The following is a 22,787-nucleotide window of genomic DNA, read 5'->3' as shown; positions in this document are numbered from 1 at the left end:
AGGGAAGTCTGACGATGGGCAGAGAGTCCCGTTAACTCACACGGACAGGCGGTTTCGGTCCGGGTTGCTGGCCAAAACTTGCCGGGGTCGATCCTGGTTGTGGGACCTTCACACCGAGCCGCCGGAGATGAGCCTCCGCTCAGCCCCTGTTGCTCTAGTCCTGGGAGCGGGATGAGGCGGGAAGACTCCCATCTGTGGAGTTGTACCCGGGGATCTTTATGTCCATCACCCGGCCCGGTAGCGGATCTAAACTTCACCTGCGGCGATGCCTGGGGTCGACAATTGTTTTACATAGTTCCAGTACACGGGAAGCGGCCATTCGGCCTGTCGTGCTTTTGCAGACAGAGAAGATTAATGGCAGTAACTCCACGTTCGAGGCATTTCCCCACGTGTATGAGCAGTTTTATCTTTTCCCCGTTGAGACCAGCAGTGACATCCAGATCTGTGACGGCATCTCTTTCTGTCTGGGCATTTTGTTCTTGATTCCATTCCCCTGTTACGACCTGCCGATATTTCCGGGTATATGACCATATTAATGTGAGAATTAAGCGTATTCCATTTATGTGTGTGTGTATATATATATTATCTGAATGGTGGCTGATTAGGAAAAGGGGAGGTGCAACGAGACCTGGGTGTCATTATACACCAGTCATTGAAAGTGGACATGCAGGTACAGCAGGCGGTGTAAAAGGCGAATGGTATGCTGGCATTCATAGCAAGAGGATTCGAATAGAGGAGCAGGGAGGTACTACTGCAGTTGTACAAGGCCTTGGTGAGACCACACCTGGAGTATTGTGTGCAGTTTTGGTCCCCTAATCTGAGGAAAGACTTCCTTGTCATAGAGGGAGTACAAAGAAGGTTCACCAGATTGATTCCTGGTATGGCAGGACTTTCATATGATGAAAGACTGGTTCGCCTAGTCTTATAGTCGTTGGAATTTAGAAGATTGAGGGGGTATCTTATTGAAACGTATAAAATCCTACAGGGATTAGACAGGCGAGATGCAGGAAGATTGTTCCCGATGTTGGGGAAGTCCAGAACGAGGGGACACAGTTTGAGGATAAAGGGGAAGCCTTTTAGGACCGAGATTAGGAAAAACTTCTTCAAACAGAGAGTGGTGAATCTGTGGAATTCTCTGCCACAGGAAACAGTTGAGGCCAGTTCATTGGCTATATTTAAGGGGGAGTTAGATATGACCCTTGTGGCTAAAGGGATCAGGGGGTATGGAGGGAAGGTTTCTGAGTTGGATGATCAGCCATGATCGTACTGAATGGCGGTGCAGGCTCGAAGGGCCGAATGGTCTACTCCTGCACTTATTTTCTATGTTTCTATATTTCTATGTGGGTTCCTCAATAGTGTGTACACTTTAGTGAAAACTCTCTACAGATGTTCCAGAGGAAAAGCTCGTTCTCTCTGATGTTTCCACACAATTAAAGTGGGGAATCGTTTATTATTGTCATGCACCGAGGTATAGTGAAAACCTGTCTTGCGAACCATCCATAGTAATCAATACATTACAACAGAACATTGAGGTGATGGAAGGTAAAATAATAACTGAATGTAACAAATCATTATGGTTACATAGAAAGTGCGGTGCAGGTAGACATATGGTCCAAGGTCACATGGAGTTAGATAGTGAGGTCGACAGTCCATCTTATTAAGCTGTGTCCTATCATACTGGGAACATTCAATTTGATATCACAGCAAAATGGAGGCCATCCTTGAGCCCAGTGGTATGTTTTCTGGTTTCTTTTAATCTTCCACCGGATGGGTGGGGAGAGGTGAGAATGTCCAGGTTTGTGGAGAACTTTGATTATGTTTCCTGTTTTGCTGAGGCAACGGGGAATATAGAGACAGTTCATGGGGGGTGGCGGCGGCCTGTTTCTATGTTGTGCTCAGCTGTGTCCACAGTTCTCTGATGTTTCAACTTCTCATGGGCAGAGCAGCAGCCGTACGAAGGCGGGAAGTATCCAGATCGGATACTTTCCGTGACTCATTGATAAAGTTTGGTCAGGGGCAAACGGTATATGCCAAATTTCTTATTGTTTGTTCTAGCTGTGTCATTTTAGGATACTTCACTGATCAGTATCAGCAAACTTTCTTCTGACCTATGTCATCATTGTAAAGTGTTCTCTTTCACCTTTTACTTCATTCAATTTTCCAGGATTCGTTGTTGTTTTATTATTTTTTTATTTTTTTGTGTGTTTTTGTTATTTTTTTTTTCCTTTGTTAATAAGAACTACCAGAGGTCTAATTGAATACAGCACGAGGCAGGGTAAAAGCAGGCATTACAATTTTAGTTTCTCCGTTAAAAAGTGGCCTAGTGTTGATCCTTGACACTATGAAACTCATAACATCTTATATTAAGTTTGTTATTTCGTTTCTCAGTTATTTTTGGTGAGCCATTTCCTCCGTTTCCAGGGTAACGGCCCGTCAGAGCTGCAGCAAGTGTTGTACTTTTTATCGCTCTGTGGTCACCGCCTCTCAGCGTAGAGACAGTGGCCTCAGGAGCAAATGTAACAGAGTGACAGTGGGAGGAAAGGATGCTGTGAGCATTGACTGTATGGGATGTATTACACCAGGGTCAGAATGAACTGAGAACTAACAAATTGGAGGGGTCAGAGTGGCATTTACACAAATGGTTTAAACATTTTAGTCTGTCCCAAACATTTTGCAAACAGCTACTATCTGTGCATTGAAAATGAACAAAAAATGCTGTTACCAGAAATGTAAAGTAATACAAGAGAGAATGCTGGAAATGCTCAGCAGATCGGCAGCATCTTAGACAGTCCCAGTTCTGAAAATGGGTCAATCCACACCATTTCTCCTTTGAGGAATGTAGCTGGATGTACTGAGTCCCCAGCATTTTCTGTTTTATAATTTTACATTTTGTTTCTGCTACCCTGAGGGAAACATGGCAGCCAATCGTGTTGGGCAGGATCCCTCACGGCAATAAGATGGTGATCAAATGTGCTCAGTTTAGCTGCTGGAGGCATGCTGAAGTGTAGCGGTATCCTCTCTCAAGCTACAGCCTGGTTCACCAGCCTGAGCCCCGACCCCGGCAGAGGGTCTTCAGGTTCCAGTTCCAGCTCAGTTTGTAAATCAAAAGTGGCAGCAGCACCACGGCAAATCGCCGGCATCGAAGCGTCTGTGACTGGGTCATACTATCAGGATGGATTCTCTCAGAACATGGAACTGGCAGTGTATGGATTTCAATCCAGGTTGGCAATTCTACAGCTGGGATTGGAATTTCCTCAGTCTGCAGTGAAGCTGCAGCCTCGGGTGGTTGGACATTGGTTTTGGGGAAATCACCGACTACACCATCCAGCGGGACATCATATCTGTCAAGTATTCTGGAGATGTTAGAGGAGGTAAATATGTAGATAGATGAAGTTGAGCCGTGATTTTGTCTAAATGGACTTTGGTAAAGCCTCGAACAAGATCCCGCACGGCAGCTGATCTGGAAGTTTCGGTCACATGGGATTCACGGGGAGCTAGCGAGGTTGATTCACACTGGGATCAATGACAGGAAGAAGATAATAATACAGTTCCTCTTGTCCTTATCTACCTCCCCTTCAGCCTCTGCAACTTCCACAATATACAGTGAGGTCTTACAACTAAACATATCTTTACCTTCCTCGCTCCCACCCCGCCCTCCTCTTTCAACAGGGATCATCCCTCCTCAATTCCCTTGTTCAATCATCCCTCCTCACTAATTTCCCTCCAGTCACTTATCCCTACAAACGGCCTTGGTTCTACACCTACCCGTACACCTTCTCCCTCGCCTTCATGCATAGCCCAAAACAGTCCTTCCAGACGAGGCAACACCTCACCTGCGAATCTGTTGGGGTCGTCTATTGTGTCCCGTGCTCCCGATGGAGCCTGATTTACATTGGTGAGACCCACCGTAAATTGGGAGACCGTTTTGTTGAGCGTTTCTGTATCATCTGCAAGAAGGAGGACTTCGCAGTGGCCAAACATTTTAATTATGATTCCCATTCTGACGTCTCGATTTATGGTCTCCTTTCGTGCCGGGATGAGAACACCCCCAGAGTGAAGGGGCAACACCATATATTCCATCTGGGCAGTCTCCAACCCGATTACATGAGTATTGAATTCTCCTTCCAGCAAACACGTCCAACGCCTCACACTCCTCTATGCCCTTCTCTGAACTTTAATTTCTGCTCACCAGCCTATTACTTTCCCCTGAGTCCCCTCCTTCCCTTTCTCCTATTGACACTGTCCGATTCTCTCTTCTCCAGCCGTTAACTTGTTCTACACTTGACTTCACTGTCACCGTCCAGCTCGCCTCTTTCTCCTCCCCCAAAGTTTTATTCAGGTATCTTGTCCATCCTTCCTCAGTAATGAAGAAGACTCTCTGGTGAAAATGTCGACTCTTTACACTTTTCCATAGACACTGCCTGATGTGCTGAGTTCCAGCAGCATTTTGTGTGTGTAGCTTTGAATTTCCAGAATTTGCAGGTCCTCTCGTGTTTAAGTGAGGTATGGACAACATTTTTTTTCAAAAGTGTTGCTCCCTCAGAATTTTTTTGTTGATGCTAGACTGCTTGGAGATGAACACAAATATAATTTCAGACTACTTGTATCACACAGGAACTTGGAGAAACAACAAATTAACTTTTATTGAATATAATGTGTTTAATTGCATGATGGTGCTGATGCTATCCAATAGCTCAACTAAGTTAAAATTATTTTGTTAATGATTTTCATTTGTGCTCAGTGTCTGAGCCTGCTCGCTTTAGTGTGCAACAATAATTCGCCAGCATTGATGAATTCCAGTTGCCCCGGTGTCTTCTCTCCATGACCGCTATCTCCTGGTGAAACCTTTCACCTGCTCATCACTAACAGCAGCGAGATTTACAGGGAAGAAGTCTAAACGGGAATGCAGAAAATGAATCTTTAGTGACATGTTGCATTTCATGGTTTTATATGTTTGAGGTATGATTTCAACCAGCTGCATGTAGGTTGGTGCTCTGTAGATGCCGAGAACAAAATTCAACAACTTTCTTGAATGCCTTCCATGTGATTTTCTCCGGTCCCACTAGAAATTCTTCAAGTTGCCTGTCATTGATGACCTGTTTGACTTGTGGACCAACAAAAGTGCTTTCCTTAATCTTGGAATCAGTTATTCCGGGAAACATCTGTCTCAAATATCAAAATCCTTCATAGAAATGTTTGTGCCTGGTGATAGAAAATTCCATCCTTACAATCCTGAACCCTATAATATTTACAAAAACCTGTCCTTCCGTGCAGCAGCCGCGACGCCTAAGCATGCCTGGACAAGATAGGAAACTTGCCAACTTACATTGTAGGCAACATTTTAATTGATTTAAATTATGAATTGAAATAATAAGCATAAGTGATTTCAAAAAAATGGAGCGTGGTAGGGAAACTTCATGTTGGTTTTCATGATCAGTAGCCCAAAATTCAGAAGATACACCTGAAGGTTGAGGAAGCAAAGCCTTTGTTGTCCAGAGTGATTATCGTAATAATTATTTGGGCTTTGTTGAGATTATATCTGGAATATGCTCCCCATACTAACATGGGTTATGTAAACCAAAGAACAAACCGCCAGAGGAACTCAATGGGTCGGGCAGCATCTGTGGAGGGAAATCAATTTTCAATATTTTGGGCTGAGACCCTCCCTCTGGACTGAGAGTGGACGGGAAATAGTCAGAGAAAAGAGGTGAGGGGTGGAGATGGGGCAAGACCTGAGGAGTGAGAGGTGGATCCAGCTGAGGAGGGAGGTGGGAAGGTGGAACTAGTGACAGGGGTGCGAAGTAAGTGTTTGGGCCAACATGGGGCTGCAGAAATGGAATTTAAATCCATGGAGGGTTATCGAAGAAGTTAGAGAGTGTTTGTTTTAGAGATTCAGCAGAATGAGTATTGGAGGACGATGAAGTCTCAGTGATCGTCTTCGCATAAAACAGAGGCCGGCAGATGTGTGGAGACCGAAGGGATCGAGGAACTGTGGATCAGACAAAAACTCTTGGCTGAGATGGGAGAACAACCGACATCTTGTTGATGGTTTGAGGGGCTGAATGGCCACCTCCTACTGTTTCTCACCTGATATTTCAGTGTTCCTGTCCAGCGAGGCTCCGGAGGAATGTGAATAGAAATTAGTGCTTATAAGCATAGAAGTGATTTCCATGAAACCTGCACAACTCCTGTTCGGGTGGGAATTGTGTATCGGACCGGGATGGGAATCGAAATCGTAACTCGGAGAACCGGGAGGTGGGGCGATGGGGATGGGGAAGACAAAGAGGGAAAATTTTAAAATGTAGCTGGTGTAAAAAATGAAATAACGTGTAAAACGCAGCGGTGGGTCGGGCTGCGTGTGAGGGGCGAGGAACAGAGTCACCGGTTCAGATGGGAGACCCTCCACCCGTCACGTGATCCCGTTTCTCGCTTCCATTTCAAGCGCAGATCTGCAGCATCTGCGGGGTTTTATTATCGAGGCCCCGCCCCCGCCTCAGCCCCCCGCTGCCGAGGCTCCGCCCCCGCTCTCAAAGTCCCCGGATGGGCGGTGCTTTTCTATCCGTTCTCTGTTGAAGCGGATGGTCGGCTGGGAGCCGGTGAACCGATCGCTGTCTGCGGGACAAATTGATCAAGTTCTCATCGGTCAGTGTTGAGGCCGGTCAGTAGGTGTGAACGCGACCGACAATTTCCCATCGGTGAGTACTGATGTCGATCCCGGTGGGGTGGGGTGGGGTGGGGTGGGGGGGGGGATGCTGATGTTGGGCAGAGCGTCCCGTTAACTTCCTCGAACTGGCGGCCTCGTCCCATTTCCTGGACACAACCTGCCGGGGTCGGTCCGGCTTATGGGACCGTCACACCGAACCGCCTGAGATGAGCCGCCGCTCAGCCCCGGTTGTTCTGGTCCCAGGAGCGGGATGAGGTGGTGAAGCCGAGACTGAACAAATCCATTAAGATGTAGCTGGGGACCTTTACCTCCATCACCCGGCCCGGTCTCGGATCCAAACTTCACCTGGATCGGTGCCTGGGGTCTTTAATTGTTTTACATATTTCCAGCACACTGGAATAGGCCGTTCGGCCTGGTGTGTTCTTGCAGACGCGAGGGTTCAACAGAGTAATCACACCCTAGGAACACTGATCCACGTGTATGAGTAGTTTCATTTATCCCCCGTTCAGACAGGACAGTGAAATCCGGATCTCTCACGTAGGACAGTGAGATCCAGATCTCTAACGTCCTCTCGGGGTACTGGGAAGTTTGTTCCATCTTCTTTCCATTCCAACGACTTGCCGAAATGCAGCCAGTGTTTCCCGATATATGAGCCTATTAATGCGGGAATTAAGTGTTTTTTTCATATATCTGGGTTTCTCGGAATTGTGTACACTCCCTCCAGAATTTCCAAAGGAGCAACCCAGGCCGTCTAATATTTCCACACGATTAAAATGGGGAATCTTTATTTTGTTTTACATGTACAGAGGTAGAGTGAAAATCGTGTCTTCGGTATCATCCACACAGATCAATACATTACAGCAGTACATTGAGGCAAAACAATACCTGAGTGTAACAACTCATTCTGGTTACAGAGGAAGTGCAGTGCAGGTAGATATGTGGTGCAAGGTCAGATCGATTTAGACTGTGAGCTCCATCTCATCCCGCTGGGGAACATTCAGTTCGCTTATCACAGCCGAATGGACATCGTCCCTGAGCCCGGTGGTATGTTTCTGTTTTATTTTATCTTCACCCCTGTGGGAGGGTGAGAAGTGAGAATGTTCAGGTTGTGGGGATGTTTCATTATGTTGGCTGCTTTACTGAGGCAGCGGGAAGTGTAGACTGAGTCCATGGAGGGGAGTTTGGTTTCTATGCTGTGCTCAGCTGTGTCCACAGTTCTCCGCTACTTCATTCAGTTAAAGAAATAGCAGTAGACAGTAGTTGTATTAAGCTGTGCGGTATCGGGATGGGATACTTTCTCCGGAGCACTGATGAAGCGTGTAGGGTGGAAAACGACATATACCGAACTTCTTCGTCAAGTCAAGTTTATTGTCATTTCGACCATAAGCTGCTGGGACAGTACACAGTAAAAAGAAAACAACGTTCCTCCAGGGCTATTGTTTGCTCTGGCTTTGTTATATTGGAATCTGTTATCTAGTAGTGTGTACTATTATTTCAGTGTCTGTGTATTACTGGACGACCATCGGAGAGTGCACTTGATTCCTTCTCCCACCGGGTTCCATCTGCTCATTCCCTGCCCATCTGGTTCAACCTCTGTCCAGTCTGAATCCCACCAACTGAATGATATATATCAACCCACTGTTCAATCTCTGTCCAGTCTGTATCCCACCACATCAATGATATCTATCAACCATTTTGTTCAATCTCTGTCCAGCCTGTGTCCCAATGCCACAATGATATATTTCAGCAAACTCTCTTCTAAATTTTGTCTTCATTGCGAAGATTTGTTTACATCTTTTCCAGGATTGTTTTTTTGATAGCTGGAGCTACCAGAGGTTTAATTCAACACAGCAGGTGGCAGGGTAAAAGCAGCCATTTCAATTTTAGTTTCCCCGTTACAAAATGGCTGCAGTGTTAATCTTTGTCAAAATGAAACTCACAGCATCTGATGTTGAGTTTGTTATTTCCTTTTACGGTTATTTTCGGTGAGCCACTTCCTCTGTTTCCAGGGTAACAGCCCGTCAGAGCTGCAGCAAGTGCTGCACTTTCTATCGCTCTGTGGTCACCGCTTCTCAACGTAGAGACAGTGGCCTCAGGAGCAAATGTAACAGTGACTGTGGGAGGAAAGGATGCTGTGAGCATTGACTGTATGGAATGTATTACACCAGGGTCAGAATGAACTGAGAACTAACAAATGGTTTGGGGTGGGGTGGCATTTACTGTTTAGGGTGTTGTTGATATTTTACAATCAGTTACTATCTGTGCATTAAAACGAGGAGGGAGAGAATACTACAGTTGCAGGAAATTCAAAGTAAGGAGGAGAAAATACTGGAAACGCTCAGCAGATCGGCAGCACCTTGGACAGTCTCAGTTCTGAAACTGGGTCTTCCACCATTTGTCCTTTCAGAGATGTAGTCTGATGAACTGAGTTCCCAGCATTTTCTACTTTATAATTTTACATTTTGTTCCTGCTACACTGCAGGAAACATGGCAGCCAGCTGTACTGGGCGAGATCCCACGCAGCAAGAAGATTGAACTGGGATTAGCTGAGACACTGCCGCATATTACCGGCAGCAAAGAGCCCTGGGAGAGTTGGTGCTTGAGATACAATCTTGGGATGGGGGCCCCAGGAATATGGAACTGGTAGTGTTTGGGCTTCGGTCTACGTTGGTGCTTTTACAGATGTGGCTGGATGTTCCTCCTTCCGCAGTGAAGCAGACGTCTCCAGGGGCTGGATATTGGTAGCGTGAGTCTGTCAGTGTGAGATGTGGAAACACCCAATGTGATATGTGGAAAAGATGTGTGAGGCTCTGGGTGTGGGCTGTGACCCTCTGAGGTTGGATCCTGGGATACCACACGTTTTCACCCAGATAAAATGAATCAGGGGATCAGGTTGTCCGGGTTTATGAGATGTTGAGCGAGTATTTCTGTTCTGTGCTCAGATGTTTGGTTCTGAGGTTCTGAAGTTCTGAAGCAAAGCAGAGAATCAGTTCCCATTCCATCCCTCGCAGGGAGAGGCTGTGATTAATACGCTATTTTGTGTTTGCCCCAGTAGAAATTGACCGGGGTTTCAGAATTCAATTCACTTTTGGAAATTCCCCCTCACTGTCAACTGTCTATCTGCCAGTGGGAGTCAAAGAGAAACTCAAGATGCTGAAGATGGAACAGAACATGGAACAGTACATCACAGGAACAGGCACATCGGCCACAATGGTGTGCCAAACCAGATAAAAAGTAAATCAAACCCCCCCCCCCAAAAAAATAATGACACCTACGTACACAATGTCCATATCCTCTCAATCTTCCTCACACCCATGTGCCTACCTAAACATCTCTTAATAGCTTCCAATGTGTTGGCTTCCACCACCATAACAGACAGCGCATTCCAGGCATCCACACCTCTCTGAGTAGAAAAACTTACCCTAACATTTCCTTTGCAACTACTCCCTCACACCTTCATTGCATGTCCTCTGGTATTAGACATTTCTAAACAGTGAAACAATACTCCCCGTCTACTCTATCTATGTCTTTCATAATCTTATAAACCTCCATCCGATCTTCTCTCAGTCCCTACCACTCCATGGAGAACAACCCAAGATTTTCCACTAAAAACTGGATGATGTTTGAATCCATTCTGATGAAAGGTTAGGAAACCGAATTGCTAATTTTTTTCCTCTCCCCACAGCTGTTCCTTACCTGCTGAGCATTTCTAGTGATTCCAGTTTATCTGTATTACATTCACCCTGGAACATTTTGTGAGAGTTGACAGAAGAGTAAAGAAGGCACAGCTTTTCCCAGTACATTATCCTGGTACCAATTGTCCTGTTTTCCCTGGAAATGTATTCAGTACAGCTGTTGATAACAAGGTTCACAAGAATAATCTGAGGAATAAGCATTATGCATGTGGAGTATTTGATGGACCTGGGCCTGTGTTCAGTGGAGCTCAGAGGGATGGTGGTTGGGGTTTGGTGGTGGTGGGGGGGCTGGAAGTTAGGGTGGGGGTGATTATTTACACCAACTGAATAACAGCAAGTCTGGATGCAGTGGGAATGGAGAGGGTGTCTTGATTAGACGGAGAGTCTGGGATCTGAGAGTGCTGGCTCAGAATAAAGAAGCTTCACTTTAAAACTGAGGTGAGAGCAATTACTTCAGCCAAATGTTGGTTCATCTGAGGAATTTGATGCCACAGAGGGTGGTGGAGGCTGTCGTTAGGTATATTTATGTTCTGGATTGCTAAATGGGTTGAGTATTATAGCAGGGAAGCAACAATACAGTGTTGGAAAAATAATGCTTCATGATTGATTATGGAGCAGACTAGAATGACTGTATTACCTAATTCTACTATGTATTATGACTTGTATCTTATACCATGACTGAATGATGACTTATCAAAAAGAAGAGAAAATCTGCAGTTTCTGGAAATCCGAGCAATGGATGGCATGTTATCACCATTACACAGACCTGACTGTTACAAGGGCAGGATTGGTGTTTGATGCTCCAGGTTTTAGTTGTTTCATAATACATATGGGGGTGGGGGGTGAATGGGGGGGAATTCTCTGTACTAATTAGGGATGGTATCACAGCGACATACACAGAGGACATCAATGTGGGTGAAAGTCAGAAACGGGAAGGGGGCTATCATTCTGGGAGTATTCTATAGGCCTCCCCCAAAGCCACAGGAATAATGAGAGCAGATAACTTGGCAGCGTTGGGAAAGGTGCAAAAGCAACAAGGTTGTTATCACTGTTGACCTCAACTTTCCTGATGTTGATTCCACCTCCTCGCTCCAAAATGTGTCAATGAGGCAGAATGTGTTGTGTGTCCAGGAAGGATTCTTGACACAGTTTGTGGATGGGCTAACTGGAGGAGTTGCCGTACTGTATCTAGTATGAGGCAATGATGCTGGTCAGGTGACAGATGTCACGATGGGTGACCTTTTTGAGATAGTGACCACAACACCCCAACTTTTATCATGGTCATGGACAAGGATAGTAGCAGACGATACAAGGCAGTATTTAATTAGTGGATGGATAGTTGCAATGGTATTCGGAGCAACTTTGGAGTGTAAATTGGGAAAACATTTTCAAGGGGAAACACACAATGGAAATGTGAAGGTTGTTTCAGGAACACTTATATGCAGTTCGGGGTAGATTTGTTCCACCCACAGTGAAAGAATATTTATATAAACAAACCGTGGTCACAAGAGATGAGAACATTTAAGCAAGAGGGAAAAGGAAGCATTATTTAGGTTTAGGAAGCAACATCCAAACAAGGCTCCAGAGAATTATAACGTAGCCTGGAAGGAGCTTAAGAAGTGTCTTAGAGGTCGAAGGAACTTGAGGTGTCCTTGAGAAGCAGGACGAAGGAAAGCCGAAGGCGTTCTACATGTGGGAAAAGAAGAGGAGGATGAATAGACTGAGCGTAGGACTACACAGGAGCAAAGGAGGAAATGTGCCTGGAGGATGTGGTGATAGGTGAGGTGCTTAATGAATGCATTGCTGCAGAGTTACCAATGAGATAGACAGTGATTGTGACGATAGCAGTTGGGATGTGTAGATGGAGTGAAGAGGCTAGGAGTGAAATGGGCCCGACACAGGAAATTGGGACCATCTCTGTGGGCACTGTGGTCAGCATTGTCTCATTGGGCTGAAGGGTCTGTGTCTGTGCTCTGTTGCTCTGTGACTCTATCAGTAAGATTCGCCAGATATCACTGGACAGACATACAGACATGGTGTGGGAGTTGATGTTAACAGGGAATGTTTGTTCCCTAAGCAAACTGCTGCTCTGATACACAGGGTGGTGATACTGTCACATTTTGCAAAGAATCGTACTCTCTCTGACTCACTGTCTGCTTGTTGTATGTAATTCAGGGCATCACCAGCAGCTGGAGCTGTCCTGCACCACGACCAAAGTGTAAACAAGACGACGACAATCGACAATCGTCAGTCAGAATCAGAATGGCTACAGGTATGTTCACTGGGATCTTTATAATTAAACTTCTGCCCTGTAGCTGCAGATCGAAGGTTCAATCGTTAGGCATTAATATCGAAATAGTGAAATGGATTCAGCAGTGGCTGGATGGGAGATGCCAGAGAGTAGTGGTGGATAACTGTGTGTCAGATTGGAGGATGGTGTGTAGCGGTGTGCCTCAGGGATCTGTACTGGGTCCAGTGTTGTTTGTCATATATATTAATGATCTGGATGATGAGGTGGTAAATTGGATTGGTAAGTATGCAAATGATACTAAGATAGGTGGCATTGTGGATAATGAAGTAGATTTTCAAAGTTTGCAGTGAGACTTAGGCCAGTTATAAGACTGGGCTGAAAGATGTCAGATGGAGTTTAATGCTGAAAAATGTGAGGTGCTACATTTTGGTAGGACTAATCAAAATAGGACATACATGGTAAATGGTAGGGCATTGAAGAATTCAGTAGAACAGAGTGATCTAGGAATAATGGTGCATAGTTCCCTGAAGGTGGAATCTCATGTGGATAGGGTGGTGAAGAAGGCTTTTGGTATGCTGGCCTTTATTAATCAGAGCATTGAGTATAGGAGTTTGGATGTAACGTTGAAATTGTATAAGGCATTGGTAAGGCCAAATTTGGAGTATTATGTACAGTTCTGGTCACCGAATTATAGGAAAGATGTCAATAAAGTTCAGAGAGTACAGAGGAGGTTTACTAAAATGTCGCCTGGGTTTCATCTCCTAAGTTACAGAGAAAGGTTGAACAAGTTAGGTCTTTAGTCTCTGGAGCGTAGAAGGTTGAGGGGGGACTTGATGGAGGTGTTTACAATTATGAGGGGGATAGATAGAGTTGACGTGGATAGGCTTTTTCCATTGAGAGTGGGGGAGATTCAAACAAGAGGACATGAGTTGAGAGTTAAAGGGCAGAAGTTTAGGGGTAACATGAGGGGGAACTTCTTTACTCAGAGAATGGTAGCTGCGTGGAACGAGCCTCCAGCAGAAGTGGTTGAGGCAGGTTCGATGTTGTCGTTTAAAATAAATTGGACAGCTATATGGACAGGAAAGGAATGGAGGGTTATGGGCTGAGTGCAGGTCGGTGGGACTAGGTGAGAGTAAGAGTTCGGCATGGACTAGAAGGGCCGAGATGGCCTGTTTCCGTGCTGTAATTGTTATATGGTTAATTGTTCAGATGAAGAAACTTACACAGGTGCTAACAGGGCAGAGAAAACTGTCATTGATCCCACTGGTAAAGCGGTTTTGTGTAATTGATCAGTCCAACAGTCCCAGTGCAGGGACCTGACACCAGTAATGGTCGAATGACTTTGTTCACCAGGCAAAGCTTCACCTGAGTGAAAGGAGCCGGAGACCCTGAATCAGCAGGTTGAGAGTGAAACACAAACAGGAGTGTGACGGCGGTGTTGTTCGTTACGTAAAAGTCCAGGTTCAGGGTTTGTTGCACATCGGCCTGTTTAGAGGTGAAAGACATCTCCAACTTTTATTTATAAAATTCAGAAACAGGTGATAAGAGCATTTCCAGGATTTCAGAGATTGTGTGATGATATAACATTTCAGGTTTTGGCAGGGCAGCTATCAACTCCCCCCTCGATGCGCAAAGTAGATGAGGGGAATTTTCCAAACTCTGTTTTCTGTAACCGAGCCGAGAACATTGCCAGCCTTGGAAATGGCTGAGGATCAGGAGACGCTTCATTTCAGATAAACTTGTGGTCTGGTTTGGTGTATCACTGTCAGGTATGGAGGGGCTACTGCACAGGACCGAAAGAAGCTGCAGGAAGTTGTAAATCTGGTCAGCTCCATCTTGGGTACGAGCCTACAAGGTACCCAGGACAACTTCAGGGAGCGGTGTCTTAGAAAGGCAGCGTCCATTATGCAGGACCTTCAGCACCCAGGGCATGCCATTTTCTCACCGTTACCATCAGAAAGCAGGTACAGAAGCCTGAAGGCACACACTCAACGATTCAGGAACAGCTTCTTCCCCTCTACCATCCGATTCCTAAATGGACATTGAATCTCTGGACACTACCTTAGTCTTTTTTTAATATACAGTCTTTCTGTTTTTGCAAGTTTTTAAAAAATCTATTCAATATTCGTAATTGGTTTACTTGTTTATTTTTTTTTATATAGTATTATTTTTTTCCCTGCTAGATTATCTATTGCATTGAGCTGCTGCTGCTAAGTTAACAAATTTCACATCACATGCCGGTCATAATAAACCTGATTCTGATTTTGTTTTAATATCCCAATCCATGTCTGGTCTGTGGCCAAATGGTGAAAGTGAGTTCTCAATATTTCCCTCTTGAGATGATCTGCTACCTGAATTTAAATTCCCAGTATCTCTGATGGGAGACCCGGTATAACCAGTGACCAACTGTCTCTGTCTCCGGTGGGCATTGTGATTGTGCTCAACTCTGTGATTCCAGGTGGAATAAAACAGAGATTACAGCCTGGAAATGAATCCTTTTATTTGTGTTTACAGCCTCCTCTGACTGCGTGCAATTTATACTCATCACCCGCCACGTGAAAAAATGCCCCTTCAGTCCCTTTTAAATTTCTGCCCTCGAGTCTCAGACTCCCCTAACCTGGGAAACATATTATGACTATCCACCCTCTCTGCACCCCTGATTACTTTATGTACGTGTGTAAGGTCACCCTTCAAGCTCCCCTGATCCAGGGCAAACTGTCCCAGCCGAAACATATAACACAAAAACCAAGCAGCTCCATCCAGTAACATACTTGACAATCTCCTCGACAGTCTTTCCAGCTGAATCACATCCATCCTATCGATCAGCAACCGCAAATGAACGCAAAGCTCTCTCGGTGAGACTTTGAGTTTAGCTACGAGAACTGCACGCCAAGACGCTCCCTTTGCCAATGACTTGTATAGTTGTTACATGACAATCATCCTCCAGGTGACGGGATGGGACCCAGGCATCAAGGCAATGGTCAGTCTGTGACCCAGGGGACAAGACAATGTAAGACAAAGCAAACGGAGAACGTGTGATCTAGAGGATCGGACCATGAGTAATCCAGTGGATTGTTTGTGAGTGACACAGGTGACTGGACAGTTTGTGACCCAGGGAGATTTATGTTTATGAAAGATAATCCCAGTGATAATTCCCCGTATCACCTGATGCTGTTCCATTAATAACCGCTGGTTATCAATGTGTTCAACTAATGCGTAGTCGGTGATCAGTATTACTGTGTCTATCCAGTTTTTTCCTGGGAGTGGATGTGTCCAGACACCGGCTTATCGGGACGGTCACCTAGCAGGAAGTGTGGTTCTCATTCACTAGCACAGTCCCACTCCAAATCTGGTCAGCCGGAGTCTCGGCTCCATTGCAGGCACCCATTGTGAATCCTTGCTCGAGTATAAATCACTCTAAACCTGCTATTCATCATTTACTTCAGGTGGGAAATTAAATCGGGTACGGAAAGTACTCAAGAGGTTTTTACCAGGCAACTCATTGAGGGAAGATGATCGGGACACGGGAAGCAAGGTACCAAAACAGGGTCAGATTCAGAGCAATGTCCCAATGGAATGCGGTCCGGCCGCAGCGGAAGTGGAGCAAATTCAGCCCAGAGACAGTGACGTCAGAGACACTGAGCAGAACCCTGGAACTGGTACAAGTGAGGCGACTGTCTGTCAGCCCAGAGACAGTGACGTCAGAGACACTGAGCAGGACCCTGGAACCGGTACAAGTGAGGCGACTGTCTGTCAGCCCAGAGACAGTGACGTCAGAGACACTGATCAGAACCCTGGAACTGGTACAAGTGAGGTGACTGTCTGTCAGCCCAGAGACAGTGACGTCAGAGACACTGATCAGGACCCTGGAACTGGTACAAGTGAGGTGACTGTCTGTCAGCTCAGAAGCTCATTAAACACGGAATTGTCAAGTCCCCAACAGGGAGTGGGTGAGTGAAATATGAGGGTAATGTTTTCGCAGAATGTGGCAGGGAGGAGGGTAAATGTGATTCCTTGTTGGAGGGTTGGTCAGAGAGGGGAAATGTGTGGATATGGTACATGTGGTGTAGGGGGGCACCCGTTACCGCACTACAGGAAATGTACTACCTGTTCTGATGATATCCAGGATGTGTATCGGAGGAAACGCAGCTATCCGGATAAGAGCGTATTTCCAGGATAACAGTTGTGGGAAATGAATTCGCCAGGATGGAGAGAGTATCTCTGGGAAGCGACTATCATTGGCAGTCCCAACATTTATTGCCAATCTTAAACCGCGATGGGTGAGTGGGTGGGACGGTGGGAGAAACAGGTTTCTAGTAAATGTGGTCCTTCTGGTAACGTCATGTCTAGCGCATTGATGGTTCGGTTTTAGTCCAGTGTCAGAGATTAGGATAAAATCCATGTTTCCAGATGAAGGCAGGTGAACACTGAGGTTGTTGACATGACTGGTTTGTTGGGTTGGGTGAGAGCGGTGGAGACAGGTGATATTTGAGTTTGTGACTACATTCACTTTTTATATTTGCAGAGCCAGAGTTTACAATCTCTGACCTCCTGGCAGAGGGGGAGGAATATCGACTGTACCAGCTGACAAAGTTCTACAGAGACAGACTTAAACAAGCGATTGAAGAAAAGGTTGAGAGACTCGGTTGGATGTTGACAAAGGAGGGACATTTCAGTAGAGAAGAAAATGAGGTGAGTGTATTTAGTCTATTGTCACCGAACTGCTGGTATCAGAGGGAATATTGATTAATATTCATCTCCTGCACGTTCTAGGAGTTCTACGTGGCAATGGAGATGTTGATCTCTGATGGTCTCCAGCAGATCTGGTTTCAGCTGTTAAGGTGGGGAGCACTGGGAACTACAGGTTCAGTGTCACCTTTTCCTCTCACACCTGCTGTATTTATCAGTGTGATATACGAGCAGTGGCTGCATATCTGGGCTGTTGAACAGACATTCAGTCTAAAACTAATTTCACGTCTTATCGGGACCGTCAGTCAAATTCACCTCAGCTCATTAATCCAGGATGAATATTGTCAGATTGTCAACTGGGACAACTGGCTTCACTGCGGTACTTGAGGGAGGGAAACCTGCTAACCACAGCTGGTCTGGTCTCCATCTGAGTTCCCTAACAGAGTAGCTGACTTGTCATATTCATAGAAAAGTACAGTACAGAAACAGGCCCTTTGGCCCATCTATTCCATGCCAGACTACTGAAGCTGCCTATTCCCACTGACCTGCACTGGGCCATGGCGCTCTATACCCTTACCATTCATGTATCTATCCAGACTTCTCTTCACCGCTTGTACCACTCGCACTGCTCGCTCGTTCCACACTCTCACCACCCCCTGAGTGAAGAGTTTCCCCTCATTTACCCTATCTATACACCTTATATTTTTGTGTACCTCTGTCAAACCACCCTTCAATCTTCTGCGTTCCAAGGCATAAAGTCCTAACCTGTTCAGTCTTTCCTTATACCTCAGGTCCTCCAGTTCCGGCAACATACTTCACAACCTGCTTTACCTCTGTCCTCGAAGTAGGTGATCGGATCTGCACACAGTACTGAAAACTAGGCCTGACCAACGTTTTATACACGTTGAACACCATATTTCACGTCCTGTACTCAATATTTTCATTGATGAAGGCTAGTGTGACAAATACTTTCTGTCCAATCTATCAACCTTTGCTGCCACTTTTAATGATTATGGACCTGTTCTCTCAGATCACTTTGTTCTACCGCACTCCTCAGTGCCCTACCGGTCACTGTATAAGACTGACCCTGCTTGGTCCTTCCAAAGTGCAACATGTCGCACTTGTCTGTATTAAATTGCATCCGCCATTTTCAGACCATTTCTCAGCTGGTTTAGACACCACTGCAAGGTTTGGTAGTCTTCCTCACTCTCCACTCTTGCTGTCACCTGCAAATTCGCTGATCCAGTTAACCACATTTTCACCCAGATCATTGATATAGATGACAAACAACATCGGATCCAGCACCAATCCCTGTGGCACAGCACATATTACACACTCCCAGTCAGAGATTCAACAGTCTCTAACCACTCTCTGCCTTCTTCCAAAAAGCCATTGTCTAATCCAAATTACCAGTTTACCTTGAGTACTGAGCAACTGCACTTTCTTGACCACCCTCCCTTGCGGTGCCTTGTCAAATGTCGTGCTAAAGTCCATTCAGACAACACCCACTTCCTTCCATTCATCAACTTTCCCGGTAACTTCCTGGTTCAACATTCAGATTGGTTAGACAGGAACTACCACGCACAAAGCTGATATTGCATGACATCAAAAATCAATAGGTTGTCCTGAAAGGGCATATATTTGGTAAGCTATTTTACATTATTAGCTAGCCTACCTTCATATTTCATATTCTCTCTACTTACGGCTTTTCGTTGCTTTCTGCTGGTTAGTAAAAGCCTCCCAGTCCTTCTGTTTTCCATTATGTCTTGCTATACTCTATACCCTCTCCTTTGCTTTTCTGCTGCATTGACTTCCTCGTCAGCCACGGTTGATCATCCTGCCTTTGGAATAATTCTTCATATTTGGGATTATCTACCTCTACCTGTGCCTTCTGAATCACTCCCAGAATCTTCATCTATTCCTAGTCATAGTCATAGTCATAGTCATACTTTATTCCTGCTTGGTTGTTGCCTCTTCCAATTTATTTTTGCCCAGCTCCTCTCTCATTTCTCTGTAATTCATTTATTCCAGTGTAAACTGATACATCTAACTTTTACCTTCTCCCTCTCAAACTGCAGTGTCAGTTCTGCTATTTTATGATCACTGCCTCTTAGGGGTTTATTTACCTTAAGCTTCCCAATCAAATCTGGTGCAATACACAACACTGAATCCAGATTTGCCTTTCCTATAGTGGACTCAACCATAGGCTTCTCTCAAAAGCCATCTCATAGGCATTCTATAAATTCCCTCACTTGGGATTCAACACCGACCTGATTTTCCAAAGCTACCTGCATATTGAAATTCCCCATGACTATTTTAACATTGAAATCTTTACATGCCTCTTCTCTCTCCCACTGGAATGTGTATCCCACATCCTGGTTACTGTTCCATCAGGGTCATTTTCTTTCCTACACAGTATCTTAACAACTACACCGTCCAATCTGCTATCACTTCTTTAAAAGCACATTTCATTTTTTATGACAACAGAGTCAACCCAACCCTTTCACCCACCTGCCTCTCCTTTCGATTAAATATTTATCCTTGGATGTGAGCACACAAATATGATCTTTCAGCCACGATTCAGTGATGCCCACCATCCATTTTTTGCTCCCTCGCTCTCCCTCTCTTCCGTTCTTGTTGTCACATCTTTTTGATGTAATGTTACACATTGATGGATAAGTAAATTAATCACGTTGAATATACTGCAGGGTGACAGTAAATCCTTATTCTTTCACAATATTGATTTAGAAGTTCCCTCAGCTAGAGTTTCTTTGTTAACGACTGAACCCAGGGAGGATCAGGCAGCAGCCCAGTGACTGCATCATTTCTGAAGCTACTGGGACCATGAACAGATATTTTCCTGCACATTCTCCATGTTCGTCTGTCTGCTCCGTGGTAAATTTATTACTTTCCTTTTCTAGAAAGTCACTGAACTGACAGAGAAGGGAAACCGGACTGAGAGTTCCAGACTCTTCCTCAGTTTGGTGATGGAGAAAGGCTCCCGGGCCCGGAGGGCGATGTGGGAATCCTTTGTGACATGGAGGACTGAGTTACCGAAGTTGGACAGAATACTGAGGGAAATACAGGAACTCGGTACGTTAAAACCACACACTGAACACAAAGGCACATTGAAATAAACATTTTAGTTATTTTAATTATTTTAGTTCTGTTTCCATGGATTTTTTAAATATTTAAACAGGTCCTGCTCCACAGGAATACATGAACATCGCCCAAGGGTTATCTGAATTACCCACCCAACTGATAGGTGAGTGATGAAATGCTCAGTTCAAACCACACCTCAAGTGTTAGTCTGTGACTTGGCAAAACCTGGGAATCAAAATTCACCATTAGCCATTCGCTGATCTCTGGATTGAAGTAACAATTCAAAGTATCTCTCTTTGCAGCCTGAATATTCTACATTTTATTTTTCTATTAATCCATCTGTTGGTTCTGCTGAAGCCTTCACTCCAGGTCCTAACGCTCTGGGAATGCCCACACACCCCAGGCAGGCTCCTGATACACTGTATGACCCAGTCCAGGTGAGTTTTCTATCTTCAGACCTTCCATCTTCCAAGCCCCTTTTCCTTTGTAATAGCACCACACACAATTCTGTTCACTGGTGTTCATTACTTTTTGTAATTCCGCTAGTGACTTCTATAGAGTTTGTCTGGTATTTCCTTTTCACCCGTTACTGCAGCTACAACATCATTTTTCAGCGGTCCAATATCGAACCTCTCCTGTTTTTTTACTCTTTATATATCTGGGAAAGTTTAAAAAAATATTTTGGTATTCTTTCTTATATTATTGACCATATGCTTGCATTTGCTGTACCTTCATGTATATCTAGGAACATATATAACATAGTTGCCTTCGACATGACTCAGATAGTAAATTCCAGGTACCAGAACTCAATGAAAAAAAAACACTCTCAATTGCTGTAAATTTACCACATCTCATCTTAACCAAATACCCTCTGATATTAGACACCAGTCTTATGTAAAAAAATAACAAACAAAATACAGGCTGTCGACCCAAATCTTATCTCTCAAACTTGTACACCTCTGTCAGAACTCTATTCTAACTCCAGAGTAAACAAACCAAGTTTATCAAACCTCCACTTGTAGCACATGCCACCGAATCCAGGCAACACCCTGATGAACCTGTTCTGTACCCTCTCTAATCCTTCCAAGAGCTGGACAATCAGAAGTGAATACAATACTCCAGATGCACCCTAAAATCATAAGACTTAGGAGCAGAATTAAGCCAATCGGCTCAGTGATTTTGCTCCCCAAATCCTCTCAACCCCATTATCCCGCCTTCTGTAAATGTTGATGCTCTTCCTAATCAGGAACATATCGATCTGCATTTTAAATATATCCAATGGCGTGTCTTCCTCAGCAGTCTATGACAATAATTTCACAGATTCACCACCTGCCAGCGAAGGCATTTCTCCCAGTGTGCGTCCCCGCCAGCCAGGACAATTCCCCACAGTTCCCAAGCATATTAATTTTCTGTATGAGCCTCCCATGTGGGACCTTGTCAAATATTCTACCGACATACAAGTAGACCTGTGACTAGTGGTGTGCCACAGGGATCAGTGCTGGGTCCATTGTTATTTGTCATCTATATCAATGATGTGGATGATAATGTCGTAAACTGGATCAGCAAATTTGCTGATGATACAAATATTGGAGGTGTAGTGGACAGTGAGGAAGGTTTTCAAAGCTTGCAGAGGGACTTGGACCAGTTGGGAAAATGGGTTGAAAAATGGCAGATGGAGTTTAATACAGACAAGTGTGAGGTATTGCACTTTGGAAGGACAAACTGAGATAGAACATGCAGGGTAAATGGTAAGGCACTGAGGAGTGCAGTAGAACAGAGGGATCTGGGAATACAGATACAAAATTCTCTAAAAGTGGTGTCACAGGTAGATAGGGTCGTAAAGAGAGCTTTTGGTACATTGGCCTTTATTAATCAAAGTATTGAATATAAGAGCTGGAATGTTATGATGAGATTGTATAAGGCATTGGTGAGGCCGAATCTGGAGTATTGTGTTCAGTTTTGGTCACCAAATTACAGGAAGGATATTAATAAGGTTGAAAGAGTGCAGAGAAGGTTTACAAGGATGTTGCCGGGACTTGAGAAACTCAGCTACAGAGAAAGGTTGAATAGCTTAGGACTTTACGTAGAAAAATGAGGGGAGATTTGATAGAGGTATATAAAATTATGTTGGGTATAGATAGAGTGAATGCAAGCAGGCTTTTTCCACTGAGACAAGGGGAGAAAAAAAAACAGAGGACATGGGTTAAGGGTGAGGGGGGAAAAGTTTAAAGGGAACATGGGGGGTGCGGGCTTCTTCACACAGAGAGTGGTGGGAGTGTGGAATGAGCTGCCAGACGAGGTGGTAAATGTGGGTTCTTTTTTAACATTTAAGAATAAATTGGACAGATTGAAGACAAGTACGACATGTTGCACTTTGGAAGGACCA

At 44.8% G+C, this 22,787-nt stretch overlaps 2 protein-coding genes across 4 annotated transcripts in view; both read left to right on the top strand.

The window, feature by feature from the left end:
- The window catches only part of LOC140208265 (uncharacterized), a 515,327-nt gene that overhangs the window by 392,497 nt on the left and 100,043 nt on the right, over positions 1 to 22,787 (top strand). The window lies entirely within an intron of this gene.
- The window catches only part of LOC140208254 (NACHT, LRR and PYD domains-containing protein 3-like), a 42,360-nt gene that overhangs the window by 105 nt on the left and 19,468 nt on the right, over positions 1 to 22,787 (top strand). The window contains exons 1-6 of one of the 3 annotated variants that reach the window (XM_072276801.1): positions 6,575 to 6,695; positions 12,535 to 12,631; positions 16,057 to 16,560; positions 17,136 to 17,302; positions 20,221 to 20,392; positions 20,499 to 20,564. In XM_072276801.1, coding sequence (XP_072132902.1) covers positions 12,622 to 12,631; positions 16,057 to 16,560; positions 17,136 to 17,302; positions 20,221 to 20,392; positions 20,499 to 20,564 — 919 coding nt within the window. In that variant the 5' untranslated portion in view covers positions 6,575 to 6,695; positions 12,535 to 12,621. Of the gene's footprint in view, positions 1 to 6,574; positions 6,696 to 12,534; positions 12,632 to 16,056; positions 16,561 to 17,135; positions 17,303 to 20,220; positions 20,393 to 20,498; positions 20,565 to 22,787 lie in introns of those variants that run through there. The other 2 variants (XM_072276802.1, XM_072276803.1) reach the window with 2 other exon arrangements.

The sequence above is a fragment of the Mobula birostris genome, chromosome 13 (genome assembly GCF_030028105.1).
Source record: "Mobula birostris isolate sMobBir1 chromosome 13, sMobBir1.hap1, whole genome shotgun sequence".
Classification (NCBI taxonomy): domain Eukaryota; kingdom Metazoa; phylum Chordata; class Chondrichthyes; order Myliobatiformes; family Myliobatidae; genus Mobula; species Mobula birostris.
The sequence above is the reverse complement of the archived record's forward strand: the minus strand, read 5'-3'. Positions and strand labels throughout refer to the sequence as shown.